Source organism: Talpa occidentalis, unplaced genomic scaffold, assembly GCF_014898055.3.
Source record: "Talpa occidentalis isolate TD23 unplaced genomic scaffold, MPIMG_talOcc4v2.1 talOcc4.16, whole genome shotgun sequence".
NCBI classification, from domain to species: domain Eukaryota; kingdom Metazoa; phylum Chordata; class Mammalia; order Eulipotyphla; family Talpidae; genus Talpa; species Talpa occidentalis.
Genome location: NW_023601653.1, coordinates 7,163,419 through 7,177,667, shown reverse-complemented (window position 1 = coordinate 7,177,667; position 14,249 = coordinate 7,163,419). Strand labels below are relative to the sequence as shown.

The 14,249-nt window shown below is 55.0% G+C and overlaps 1 protein-coding gene across 1 annotated transcript; it reads left to right on the top strand.

Moving 5' to 3' along the window:
- Positions 1-934: 934 nt before the first annotated feature.
- LOC119248194 (apolipoprotein L6-like) lies at positions 935-6,305 on the top strand. The gene is made up of 4 exons (XM_037515171.1): positions 935-1,023; positions 3,916-4,032; positions 4,553-5,381; positions 6,093-6,305. The coding sequence occupies exons 1-4, from the start codon at positions 935-937 to the stop codon at positions 6,303-6,305; spliced, it is 1,248 nt and encodes a 415-aa protein (XP_037371068.1).
- Positions 6,306-14,249: the final 7,944 nt, after the last annotated feature.

Sequence of the window (14,249 nt, the reverse complement as noted above, 5' to 3'; positions counted from 1 at the left end):
ACAAGATCACAACCAGGAATGGAGGTTGATACAAACCACCAACGTTAGTCACAGCTCACCAGTTTTACTCATACTTGTGCACGTGCATGTAGTTCTATGTGCGTTTCTCCACAAGCTGATGAGTGGGATCCTCCCTGCCGTTCAGAGACAGACCAGCTGCTCCACCAGGCCCCGTGCCGCCCTCACACAAGCACAGCCACCTCCCCGCCTTGCACCTCCCCGTCCAGCCTTTCGGTTTCACCTCAGTTCCCAAGACCCGTGTGTCAGATAAATCTCTTTTTTTTTTTTTTTCAGAGGCATGTTTTTATTTGTTTGTTTGTTTGTTTGTTTGTTTATACATGCACTGGGTACAGTCAGAAGCGCGGGAGGGTGAGAGAATTCACCAGAGCCAGAGCGGGGAGCAGAACAGGCAGAAGGACCCAAGCACACTGCTGAGGGGAGCAGCGGGCGGCAGGAGAGGTCTGCGCGCCATGTGGGACCCTCGCCCGGTGGCCGGGGAGCAGCCGGGGAGCGAACCGGCGCCGCAGAGGCTGCGGGCAGCATCGCAACCCAGCCCTCAACCGCTGCGCCACCGGGGAGGCCCTGTCAGATAAATCTCTTGCAAGAAGTGTGTAGAGTTGAGTTTTGCCTTTGGACCCAACCTAAGAGTCTCCTTGTGATAGAGGGTGTTTATCCGTTTGTGATTATGAGAAAGTGCAGAAATGACTGTACCCTAACACTAGGTGACGGGGGGCCATGTTGCTAGTTCCTTCACAGATCAGAACGGGGAGGCAGCGCAGTGAGCGGATTTTCTTGAAATCACGGAAGCGGTCAGCGACAGGGGAGGGCTTGGAATCCACTTGACCACAGTGTCGCTCAACTGATTCCCAGGCCAGCTTTCCCTCTAGAGAGTAAAACAGTCTCTCTCCCCGCCAGACACCCTGCCGCTGTGAATATGGAAACGAGCAGCGACATCGCCATCCCAGAGACACCTGAAAGCGGCCAAGGTGAGCGCTCCTTCACCCCGGCTGTGCTCACGGGCAGGTGAGGCATCGCCCAGGGATGCTTTGTAAGAGAAAGAAGGAAAGTGAATGACCCAGAACATCTGCAAGCGCCGGGTACGCTGAGGCTTGGCAACCACCTCGGACACCTCTGGGTTCCCGGTGTCGTCCCATTAAGTCCTTGCGCTGCCCGAGGCTCCTTCTCCACCCGCCGCTGCTTTTCCTGGTCGCCCTGGCTTTCCGCTCGGAGGCTCGGGGGCTGCATCTTGGTCTCTGCGGTCACCCTCTCCCCAGGCGTTAGCTGCTCCCTGCACCGATGGCTCCCGAACTTCACCTCCCAGGCAGAGCACGTCTCGCCCCCCACTGCCTGCTCAGCCTCACCTGCTGTCTAAGGGGCTTTTGGAGCTTAACCCGCCCAAACAAACCCTACCCCCGCCCGGGAACCTTCGGCCCTTCCCAGCTCAGGAAATGGCGTCTTCACTGGGACGGTCTCTCCCGCCCAAGCCTCCCTCATGCTGCAGTCTCCGCTGACTCTACCCCGACATCCCCCGTCCGCGGATAAAACCCGCGGGTCCTGCAGCCCCGTCTGCCCTGACCTCCTGCTCTGACTAGGCAGCCCCTTCCTAACTGGGCCCCCTGCTGCTTCGCCCCCAAAGCTAGCGTTTCCAGCCCAGGGGACCAGCTTCCCACGCCGGTCAGAGGAGCTGGTGCACAGGGGCCTCAGGGCCAACCTGGTTTTTACAGATGCTGTCACCGGGAGGTAAAAGCAGGTCCGCAGCTCCGTCATCTTTGACATCCAAGTCCAAGCCACTGGAGATATAGAGCAGAGGGTTCCCTTAAGCTCCCCAGTCACCCCCGAGGGGCGCTGAGAGATCCCAGGACACACGGTTCCACAAATGGACGGCACCTTTGGGCAACCCATCCGTCACTCGGTCAGCTAGGAATGGCATTTGTACCAAGGGCCTTAGAAATTGTTGCCTCGTCCTGTGAGGAGGATCACGGTGTCAGTTTGGAATAGCCGAGGCCTAGAAACGAGGCAATATAGCAACTGGTGGAAGGAGAGATAAGCTAGTTACAGCGTATTTACAAAACTAAAAACTGCCGGTCCCCGCACCCGCTGATGAATTTCATGGCTGCGTCCTGGAGCCACAGTGACTGGAGACGCCACACAAGTGACCCCGCCACGGGAGCGCAAGAGCAGAAAACCCGCCGACGAGAAGGGGCGAGAGAGCCGTGTCCGCTGGGGGGTGGGGGGCTTAAGGAAAGCCTCTCTCTCCATCTCGATCTGGGGACAGCGAGACGCCCCCTGGGTTTCAACAATGACTGAGCCGCGGACTTGATTTACCCCCGTGGTCGGTAAGCGCTGCTGCGAGACAGCCTGTGAGGACCACAGCCGGCAAAGACCAGTGGTTCTAAGGGTCTCCTTACTTTAAATTAAAATTACATCAGCAGGGGCCTCCCCGGTGGCGCAGCGGTGGAGCGCTGGGCTGCGAGGCTGCCCGCAGCCTCTGCAGCGCCGGCTGGTTCCCCAGCTGCCGGCGAGGGTCCCACAAAAAAAAAAAAATAATAATGTCAGCATCTCAACTCCCCCCACACTCAGTGCAGAAGGCTCAGGGCAGCAGCCTTCTGCACCTGGGGCATCTCATTCCCAACCAGAGACTCGCCTGGCCGGAAGGGACGCGTCCAACTCCTGCCGGGACAGAGCGAGCTGGGACTTGGAGCCACAGAGGCTGCTGGACCACCAGGCGGGGCAGGACGCGAGGCTGGCGTTGGCGGGCAAAGGTAACCCCCGGGCCACCCCCTCCTGCCAGCCTGCTCTGACCACCTCACGACGGGAACAGCGGTGCTCCGATGCCATTTGTCAGCAGCGGGCGTGGCTCCCCTGTTCTCCTAGACAAAGAAAAATTGTCTAGGAGACAATTTGTTAAACTATTTGTTAAACAAAATGAGTTAAACTAAATATCTTGGCGAGCAGGCCAGGTGCAGGCAGGCGGATGGCGGCGCCGAAGGGCAGAAATTGCCCAGCTCTCGAGCCTCTGCCCTGGGAGGCCGTGAGGGGCAACTCGGTCTTGTTGGCTCACCCACCCCCGTGGGAGCTGCTGGTGCTGGCGCATGAGGGGGCTTCAGCCCAGCTGTCGTTCAGCGCTGCTGGGGCATCACCAGCCTCCAGCACCATGCGGGCAGCGGGCGAGTATTTGGCAGCTGAGTGACCTGAGCAGCGCCCCCTGGAGCCGGTTGAGTCTGGGCCGTGTCCCTCCACCGCTGCCTGGCACAGGGCGCGCTGCAGTCAGGTGCCCGGCCCACCTCAGACGCGCAGGACGTCAGGCTTCCCCTGGCCGCCACCGTGTTAAAGACAGACATTAGCCCCCTCAGTCCCTGCAGCTCTTTCAAAGAACCCTGCTGGTTCTTTGTCCTCATAAAACCTGAGAAAACATAGAGATTGGGGTGGGCTAGATTGTGGGGTTCCCTGGGGTCACCCTCCTAGTCGTCACCTCTGAGCTCCCCAGAGCCCCTGCCAAACTTCTGCTCTGGAAACTGACCTACAGCTGCAGATCAGCTGATAATGGAACCTAAATTTATTAGTTCATTAACACCAGAAGGTCCATGGTCGGGTATCGGGTTTTAACCTTTACCATCGTGCGTGCATGTGTGTGTGCGTGGGTGTGCGTGTGCGTGTAGAGAGAGAGAAGGATCTAAAGTTAAATGTACACTTATCCGGGGAGGGATTTCCGGTGTCAGCTGGCCGATGAGGGTGCTGTGGTAGAAGGTACTGGAAGGTCTTGGGGCTCTGGTCCCCATTCGAGGCCCCCCTGGGTTTCCACAATCCCCTGGGCCACTGCCTCCTCCTCTGGGCTCCCCTCTCTCCACGGACACCCATGGGAAGTAGCTCGGGCCCTCTCAGGGCGCCTCCTGGCCCTGGTCTCCCCTGGGCCAGGGAACCCCCACTGGCCTCTTCAGCTCACCCTGGAGGAATCGTGCTGGTGGCAGAGGAAGGTGGCCCTCCCTTGGGCATACTGCTGCCCCTGTTACTGCCCTCCTGCGAGGTGTCGGGGTAAGCCCCTGACTTCTCCCACGCAGGACCGGGCCATATGCGTGAGGGGTCAAGTCCAGCTGGCCGCGAGCCTAGGAGAATGTTGGTGTTAGTGACCGTTTATCTGGGCCCCGTCAATCCAGACAGAAGCCGAAGGGCAGGGCGGAGCTGAAGCCTGGCCACCACATTTACAGGGCGCCCAGCCTCCCGCCAAGCCTGGCCCCTCTTCCTGAGACTCTCCCAGACCCGCCCTCCATCGCCCGGGGCCTTCCTGGCCTCTGCAAGGGCCCTGGCGTCTCCTCCGCCCTCGGGGTGGCCGACGACCTCTGGTCTCCTGGGCTGCGTTTCTCCGGCCTGCCAGCACTGTGCTGCTTCCTCCCTTCCTGGAGCCAGGTGCCCCAGGGCCCCCACCCTCTCCACACGGGGTGGGGGGGCAGGATTCAGAGTCGGGAGGGGCAGGAACCCCGGGAATCACACAGGCCTAAGAAGGTGGCCTCCCATCTAGAGATGGAAGAGAAATCTCTATCTCCCTCCTCCGCAGGGGCAGGGAGGGCGCTCTGGGTGAAGAGGTGGAGGAAGAAGAAGGAGATCTGTCGGCTGAAGAGAGAGCCTTTCTGGAAGAGTACCCCTTCTTGAGGGAGCAGCTGGAAGATGGCATCAGGAAGCTCCTCGCCCTTGCGGACCAGCTGGACACCACGCACCGGACCCTCACCAGGACCAGCGTGGTGGCCGGCTCCATCGCCGTGGTCTCGGGCGCCATGAGCATCCTGGGGCTGGTCCTCGCCCCTGCCACCGCGGGGGCCAGCCTGATGCTCTCCGCTGCCAGCAAGGGGTTGGAAACAGCAGCCGGGGTCACCAGCATCCTGACCGGCGTTTGGGAGCACGTCCAGCGTCAAGGAGCCCGCGCCCAGGCCAGCAGCCTGCTGCCCAGCCGTGGCCCGGGGGCCAGGGAGGCCGGGGAGAGGGAGGTCTCCTACCTCATGGCTGCCAACAAGCTTGTGTGTAATTACGGCGGCGCCTTCCGGGACATCAAGAAGGACGTCCGCGCCTTGCAGGCAGCCAGAGCCCAGCCGCACCTGGTCGCAGCCGCGCAGAGTCTCCAGGCCGCCGGGCGCCTCTCGGCCCGCAAGAGCAGGCAGGTGCACAGGGCCTTCCAGGGCACGCCGCTGGTGATGACGAGAAACGCCCGCTTGCTGGGCAGCGTGATGACCGGCTTCTCCCTCAGCCTGGACCTGACCGCCCTCCTGAAGGACTGGCAGCATCTGAAGGCGGGAGCAAGGACGGAGCTGGCGGAGGAGCTGAGGGCGCAGGCCGGGGAGCTGGAGGGGCAGCTCAGGGAGCTCGCCCGGCTCCGTGACAGCCTGCGGCAGGTGCGCCGGCTCCCGCGGCGGGGCTGGAGGGAGGGTGAGCTGTCCCTGGGCCCAGGGAAACCAAGGTTTATGGGAGAAAAGGGGTTCAGGGGGCCCCTCCGTGTGTGAAGTTTGCATGCGTGTCTCTGAGGATCTGGGGTGGCCGGTGGCCGCGGGCAGGCCCGCTCGTGCCTGTTTCTCCCTGAGTGCTCTGGGGCCTGTGGGCTGGGCAGAGGCTCTTCCCGTCATGCGGAGGAGGACCCTGAGCCACAGGGAGGAGGAGGAGGGAAACACACCCCCAACCTTCACAGGCCGAAGCTGCGAGCCCCGTGTGACCATTTGGAGATGGGGCCTTTGGGAGGTATTTGGAGTTGGAAGTGGTCCCAGGGGTGGGGCCCTAGTCCCCAAACGGCTTCTCTCTGCACCGGGGCGCCGTGAGGACGCCTTCTGCCAGCCAGAGTCCTCCCCAGAAAGCGGGTCTGCCGCACTTCCCTCGGGTCAGCCTCCGGAACTTTGAGAAAACGCGCCCTGGGGGTTGAGACAGCAGCCCGTGGTGTCTGTTGTGAGGCCTGCACTAGGACACGGGGCTCTGTCACTGCCCGGGCTGCAGGCGGGTGGCTGCGGGATGGCAGGGGCAGGGAGCCGGCTGCAGTCTGGGCCTGGATCTCCCGGCATGCTGCCCCGAGGCCCCTCTGCCACTTCCCTGCCTTGGGTGCTTTTGTTTCTTTACAGAAACTCTTGCCCCCCAAAAGTCCGATGAGCTCTGCGGAGGAAGCCATGGGGGCTCTGCCTCGGCCCCGGCCAAGCAGCGGGAAGCAGGCGTGCAGGCGGCTGGAGAGCACCAAGGTGGGCTCAGCCCGGGGCTCTGGGGAGAGGGGGGAGCGCGCCCCCTGGCGGCGGGGCCCCAAGCTGAAAGAAAGGAAGGACGGTCGAGACCCGCACTGACTGGCCTGGATCAAGTCCCGTGGCTCGTACTGCGCGTGGGAACTACCACGTGCAAATGGAGGCACTAGGAGGGGAAGGGCCGTGGGTTGCAGGCTGGCGGGGTTGGCTGAGACTAGAGACGTCCCACGTGGGTGCTGAGGGGACTGTCAGCCAGCGAGTCTTGTAAAGTCAACCTATTTTTTAAGGTGTTTTTTCTTTATGCACACAAGAGCTGGGGGCCAGGCCACAGGTGCAGGGCGTGAGACCATTCACCAGAGACAGAGCAGGGAGCAGAACAGGCAGACAGACCGAAGACACTGCTGAGGGGAGCAGCAGGCGAGGCAGGAGAGGTCTGCTGCGCCATGTGGGTTGCTCCCTGGCTGGGGATCGAACTCATGCTGCAGAGGCTGCAGATGGCTTCATAGTGCGGTGCTCAACCCCTGGCGCCACCAGGGAGGCCCCAACCTGTCCCCTCTTGTCCACCGGCACCCTCGTCTCTCCACTCCTTCACTGGGTCCTGAGTCATTCTGTCTTCGTCCTCGGTCCCCCATCACTCACTCACCGTCACAGTGACGGTCACACATGGTCAGCCCAGCCACTCAGGCCATGTGACGGCGGCGGGGAGGGTGGGGCGTCCCTGGGGTGAGGGGTGTTTGTGTTTTCTCTAACAACTCACCTTGCACTTGCCTCTCTCTCCTCCCCACCGGAGCAGATGAGATCCTCGCTCTGCACACGAAAGGATGTCACTGAACCTGCCCAGCCAGATTCCATCATGGGGAGAGAGAGGCCCCTGAGCCCCTCCAGCTGCCTGGACCGAGTTCTTGGAGGGCCTTCCGGATGGTGGAACCTGTAGGAACTTTCCTGGCTTCCCAGTTTGAGCTGCTGTTTAGAAAGTGGAGCATGCACATTTAACACAGCCTTCTAAAATGCAGGAAAGTGAAAAAATAGGGGGCGGGAGGGAGATAATGCACCGGTCCAGGTGACTCCTGTTGCTTTTTTGTTTTAGAACCTTTCATCGGCTCTTCTTGCTTTGGGCATGAACAGCATGAGAGGCCTCCCGGGACCCTCGGTCCAGGCTGCACCGTAAAATATATTTTTCCTGAAACCCGCTGCGTTTCTTTCCCGTTCTCCATTCCCTCACTTGCCGGCCTCTGTGGTTTCCATTTTGCTGTCCTTCAATAGCCGCATTTCCTACCATTCCATGTTTCATTTCGTTTTTCTAGACATTGTTTTTTCTATGTTGCCAAGCGTTATCTGGGCTGTGTGTGCAGTCTGGTAACAAACCATCTACTAGTCATTCTTCTTTCTGCTTTAAGTGGCCCAAACCAGCTCAAATGGGCTTTACTCAAAAAATGCATTTATTGGCTCCTGTGGTTCGATAAGCTTCAGTGGGCTTCAGAGGTGCCTGGACTCGGGATAAAAATGCTTTAATCGTGTACCTGTCTGTTTCTCAGACAGGCTTCTCCCAGGCACAGGCAAGGTGGTGCCAGCACCCCCAGGTGCACCCCTCATGGCTGGGTGCCCCCAAATAGGCAGGAGCAGGGCAAAAGTCCAGAGCCCCATCCTGATTGGCCAGGACTGGGTCATGTGGCTTGGCCTGCAGGGGTGGGGCCTGGGTTATGGGGACTACACCTGCTTGAAAGAAGAGATGAGGGCCACACCAGGTGCCCCGCCCTGTCCCTAAACGATTGCAAGTTTTTAGAGAAAGGGATAAATACACGTCTGTGAGCCGAACTTTTGTTGCTTTATTGTTAACATTCTTTTCTTAAAAGAGAGTTCCTGAGCTGGGATTCCTAAGATGGTGGAGATGGAGCTTGTGAAGGGAGAGATGGAGTCACACACACACACACACACACACACACTCACACACACACTCACACACACTCACTATAACAGTAACCTATATCCCAGGAAATTTGGGTAAGATTTCAAAACAGGAGTGCAGAGAGAGTGCCCCTGTCAGCACCTGGGACTGGGGCCTGGAGCCCTCTGATTTATGACTGTGTGAGCTCCAGGCTTTCAGTATCTGTGACCCCCAAACCCTGACCACCGTGCTTCCTCCTCCTATGGCTCTCATTTCCTTGCTGGAACTTTTCCATGAACATAAAGTAAGCAGTTTTCCGCATGTTCGTGGCCGGCAGTGGTGGGTTCTTGAGTTCCTCGCTGAAGATTAAGTGGGAACTCTCCCCACAGCCGTTGACTTTGAAGCTGAGATTTACTGACGTGATCGAGCAACAGCAAGTTCCCGGGAGACCTCCAGGGAGAGCGAGTCCCTGAGGACCCACAGCCTCTCCCTTACACAGGCCACAGGGAGACTCGTGACCAGAGAAAGTGCAAACTCCCAGTGTGCTCAGTGGAAAATTCCCAGCTGAGACTCTAAGTAGGGGACCCCCCCAAAGTAATGGATTCATAGGGATCCCCGAGACCACATTTCAGGCGATGTTGTGAGAAGCCAAGGGAGCTTGGTAGACTGTGTGCCCACCTCGCTGTTACCAAGTATAGATTTAAATAACATCCAGTGTTTCATTTCTCAGACAGGCAAAAATGGATCCACAGAATGCCTCCGTGTGGGCAGCGGCAGAGCCGTGGCCCTTCCACACGCTGCTGGCACAGTGTGAATTTGGCACAACCTAAAATTTCTAAATGCGGATCGTCTATAAGCAGAACGGTCTCTGGATTAGCTTGAGAAAACAAAGACTAACACGTCTATGTCCTCTCCAGCCCAGTTAGACATGATGGAGCCATTTTAACATTAGGAGCGACTCTCACGATGGCAGTTAAACATTGATGGTGAAAGAAGATTTACAGCATCCCCAGAACAACGAAGCTAATGTTTAATCTTCAGCGGGCCCTACATGGCTGAAAGCCTGTTGGCACAAGGGTTAAGTCGCAGCTCTATGAAACTATCCTGCAGCATGAATGAGCTCAGCCCCCAGCCAAGGAGCTACCCACATGGTAGCTCTCCTGTCTCGCCCGCTGCTCCCCTCAGCAGTGTATCTCAGAAGATCTGCCTGTTCGGTTCCCCACTCTGTCTCTGGTGAATCCTCTCACCACCCCCCACATCTCTGGCCTGCACCCCAGCTCTTGTATGCATAAATAAATAAATCTTTAAAAAAATTTCACTGGATGTGTAATATTCTAGTTTGGCACTGGTGGACTTTTGAGTTAACAGGCCTTAGGCTGTGGTAGGTAAAGAAATAAACAATTTCAGGGTCATGGTCAGAGGCCATCCTGATCCATTCACTGAACAAGACCTTAGAGATGAGTCCAGGGCTGAAGATCTTAGCAGCAGAAGGAGTAAAGCCTGCTACTTCTTTTGCCACATGCCAGGTGCAGACAGGCCATCTGCTTGAGGGTGACAAAAGCCCAGGAGTAGTGAGAAAGACTGATGGAGAAGAGCAGGCTGATGAGGTGAGTTACACGGACTGTGAACATGTGCTGGAGAGCCCCAGGCAGCACACACTCCGGGCAACATGTCCTTCTGTGCATGCCCAGGGCAGAAGGCAGGCTGGGGGGGGAGCAGGGGGGTGGAATTGGCCACAGCAAGGCCACCATAACCAAGAAGATGCTGCAATAGGCATCACTGGCCCCACGTTACATGTGACCTCTCACTTCCCCTCGATCAGTCAGTCACTGAGACTGAGTACAAAGAAGTACAAAGAGGTCGATTGACTTACCCAAGGCCATCAGGCAGGTATATGGTAAAGCTGGAACTCGACCTCAGGCAGTCTACTTCCAAGCCCATGCTCCTGCGGGTATCCAGTCCACACAATCAGGACAGGGGCAACGAAATCCTGGGGCGGGGAGGAAAGGAAATGTGGACTGGGAATTAGTCTTGTGGTCTTCTGTGTCCTCTCACAGGGGTGGGGGAAGAGGCTGGCCCCAGACACAGGGGCTGCAGGAAAAGCCTCTCTGTGGGCCTGAGGGCCATGAGCACCCCAAAGGGTCTCTTGCTGTCAAAGTCTGGTCTAGGACTGGCAGAGTCAGTGTTTTCTGGAAATATGGCTAGAAATGTGAGTTTCAGGCCCCAGCTGAGACTTACAGAAACCAAATCTGCCCTCTGACAAGATCCCCGGGGATTTGTGTAGTGGTTAAATTCTTGGGATCATATTTGTTCTTCAAAAAGATCTCTGAGCAGAAAGGTGGAAGGGGGAGCTGTCCATGGTGCTGGCTCTTTTCCAAGGTTCATTTGCTCTTTCCCCTGCTATTCATTACAAAAGATTTTTTTTTTCTTTTTCCTGATGGGAAGGGCAAAATATTTATGCACCTCCACCTCGTTTTTGCAGTCATAACTGACTTTTTATTAACCAATCTCTTTTTCAGCTGCACCCTTGGAACCCCAATTTAAAGCTGCCTCCTCTCACCTGCCTGAAATTTTAAAGTTTAACATAGAAACAAAAGGTGGAATGATAGTCAACCTGCATCCCAGACTGTGTGCAAGGGAGAGAGAGAGAACTGCGTAAGTACTGGATCCATTCACCTGAGTGGGCTACCCTTTCCTTAGCTGAAAATAAATGCAAGAAATATAAAAAAATATATATTTACCTTGGGCCTCCCTGGTGGCGCAGGGGTTAATGTGTCAGTGCTATTAAGCTATCGCCAATCACTGTGGCATGAGTTCGATCCCCAGCCAGGGAGCTCTAGTTCTCCCAGGCAACGGACTTGGCTAGTTTTCAGGCTGTTGACAACACAGATCTTTTTTCCTTTTCTGTCTCAAGGACAAATTGCTTTCTTCTTACAAATATGTCTTGTCTTATTATGTTTCCTTCTTGGGTCCTGTCGTTACTACTTCTTGGAACCAATCCAGATTTAGTGCCAACTGGTACACCATCTTCCTACAGCTTTTAAAAAAGCACTTTAGTTTTGTGCTAAAATGCCCCCCCCCCCTTGAAGAGGGAAATTTTTCCCTGAAATCTGCAGTCACTGCTTACCTTTCTGCAATCTGCCAGCAGAGCACCATCCCTTCTCCCAAAGTCCCACTCAGCCTCCTTGCACTTGGCCTCCTGTTAGTCTATCTGACCTAGTTTCTAATAGATGGTGTTTGCATCAATTTCCTCATTGTTTCTGAATAATTGTCAAGAGAAATTGACAACGCTATCCATTCATCTTCTCACCGGCACGCATTGTCTCCTGGGCAACTTCCTTTGAGATCTTTAAAGGATTCCTGTGACTCCTCAGGTCCCTATAGAATGTGGGCATCTCCCCCGGTTTCCATGCTCTGCAATCTTCTCCCTTAAAAAGTTCGCCCTCTCCTGTGGGTTTCACAGGCTTCTGAATTCCCAGGGGAGTCACTAGACCTCAGCCCAGCGGGTTGAGTCATTTTCTGAATGACTGTGTCTGCTTTCTTCTTCACAAGGGGAAGCTGCCTCTCTCTGGCCCGGGGCCTGTTGTCACCTCTAGAGAGAGCAGCTCCATGGAGCCTCTGAGGCACCGACCATGGCCATAGCACCAACAGCATCCACCAGGGAGCCCGCCCTTTGCTCTGCGATGCTCCATGGAATGTTTTGTCTACAGTCTACTGCCTTGACTCACGTTGGGAGACTGGCGATTAGAAGGTGAGCTGGGGCCTTGAATGTGGGTGATCCCGTTCCTAAGTGAAGGTGAGAGTCTATATCTGATGCTGTTCAAGCACACATAGAGCCACCTCACCCTGGGTCTCTCAGCTACAGGCACCATCTTTTATGGACCCCAAATCAGAATACATGTTCACATCAGGATACAACCTGATGTATCCTGTTCTCGCCCCTGCAGCTCTCACTTGGTTGGATTTTGTGGTTTGGGGCTCAATATCTGTGCAGCCAGGAACCCAGAAGAGCCTGGACTCAGCCATGGTCTAGTCCTGCTTCCTCACTCGGTCCTTGGCAGGTAAATTATAATCACCTCATGAGAGTGAAAATTCAGCATTTAGTTCCTAATAAAAACATTCCAATAGTTTTGAATAGGATTAAAATATATTGCCTTATCATGGTGATACTAGAAATATGAAACCATGAAATACTAGAATTATAGTTAAATAATTTAGGAATCTGAACTAATCTAATAAGGCATGGGACCAAAATAAGAAAAACAAGAATTGAAAAAATTGGGAAAGCAAATTGGTATTAGGTATTCATGAATTATTCATTCAGTAACTATTTACAATTACTTTACAACAGTAAAGTAACAATAACTTTACAGTTTATTATTCACTGAAAATGAATAGTATTTCTATAGAGTAGTAAAATAAGTTAGAAAACTTACCCTTAAAAGATGTCATTCATCATCAGTGTGAAAAATAATAACAGTTCAAAACACAACAAAGCAGGGCCTCCCGGGTGGCGCAGCGGTTGAGCGCTGGGTTGCGAAGCTGCCCGCGGCTTCTGCAGCGCCGGTTCGATCCCCAGCTGCTCCCCGGCCACCGGAGGAGGGTCCCACATGGCGCGCAGACCTCTCCTGCCGCCCGCTGCTCCCCTCAGCAGTGTACTTCGGTCCTTCTGCCTGCTCTGCTCCCCACTCTGGCTCTGGTGAATTCTCTCACCCTCCCGCGCTTCTGACTGTACCCAGTGCTTGTATAAAGAAATAAAAATAAATCTTTAAAAAAAAAATCAAAACACAACAAAGCAAAAACAGACAATTATAAATCAGAGACATGCTGCAGGGGAGGAGGAGGGGGAGGAATCACAGGGAGGGGGACTGAGGAGCACCGGGGACTGAGGTGATGGTGCACAGGTGCCTCGGGGAAGGAACTCTATGGGGACTAGAGCTGAGGGGGTGGGGGGGAAGCAAATATTGTTTAAAAATGAACAATGATGTAAAAAAATTTAAAAATTAATAAAAAAATTTTTAAAAAGATGTCATTCATAATAAAAGCATAAAACAAAATTTAACCAAGGAAATAGCAAGAAATATGTCGAAGTAACAAATCTTACTTCAAAGTGAAAGGAAAACTTGAGGCCGTGGGGCCCTGGCCCGAGCCGGGAGACTATGGCTGCTCGTTGGCTCGAATGAGGGGCCCTATAATAGTACATTTTAAGATAAAATGATTAGAAGTATGCTCTCCAAGCCGTACGGAAGGGATACGCATTTGAAAATAACTGGTGGTAAATGAATAAAACTGATAGTGATGCTGCGGGAGTCCTGGGGTGACTGTGTTACACGATATCGAAAATATATTTAAAGAGATTTTTTGGGGACAAGGACAGAAGCCACCTAAGAAAGAGGCTTTAAACAAGAGTGTCTGTGCGGGGGAGGGAAATCGATTTTCTCTCCACCCTTCTGAGTTCTTAGCTGAGATCCTGTCGTGAAAGATTAACAAGAGAAAAACAAACGTTTATTAGCTCAGAGGCCACGGGTAGACTTGGGGGCACCCAGGGAAAAACGAGTTACTCCCCAAGGAGGCCTTGACTTCAGGATTCAATAGCATCTTAACAGGGAAGTGAAGGGGGAGGTGGGAGCCCTCTTGGGAGCCTGAATGAAGTCCAGGGTCCCTGCTTGACGGAGCTCCTGGAAAGGGGTCTGCGATTCCTTTTGGAGGGTCTGTCTTTGCACAGATAGGGGGTGCTCAGGAAGGGCTCTCCCTGCAGGTACCCCGTCACCCCCTTTTGGAGGGTCTGTCTTTGCACAGATAGGGGGTGCCCAGGCACCCCATCACCCCCTACAGCTCTAAATAACCAATATGCCAAAGCCGTAGAACTTGGGGTGGCGCGTTGTGCCCATTTGAGATCTACCACGAACCCAGCCACAAGTGGCTCCTGGCAGAGCTTGAGCGGACACTCGATGGCTCTGCCTGGACCGGAGCCTGGAGAGCGACCCCTGGCTTGTTCCTGAGTTTACAGTGTCACGAACGGCGCGACCCCGGGCAGCTTCAGGCCTCTTGTTGGATGATGGATGATCAACAGGAGACTTCTGTGACTCAATAGTAACATTAAAATTTCAAACACGCTTACGAGTCCACTTGACCGCCACAGGCCTGTGGGGTCACCCTCG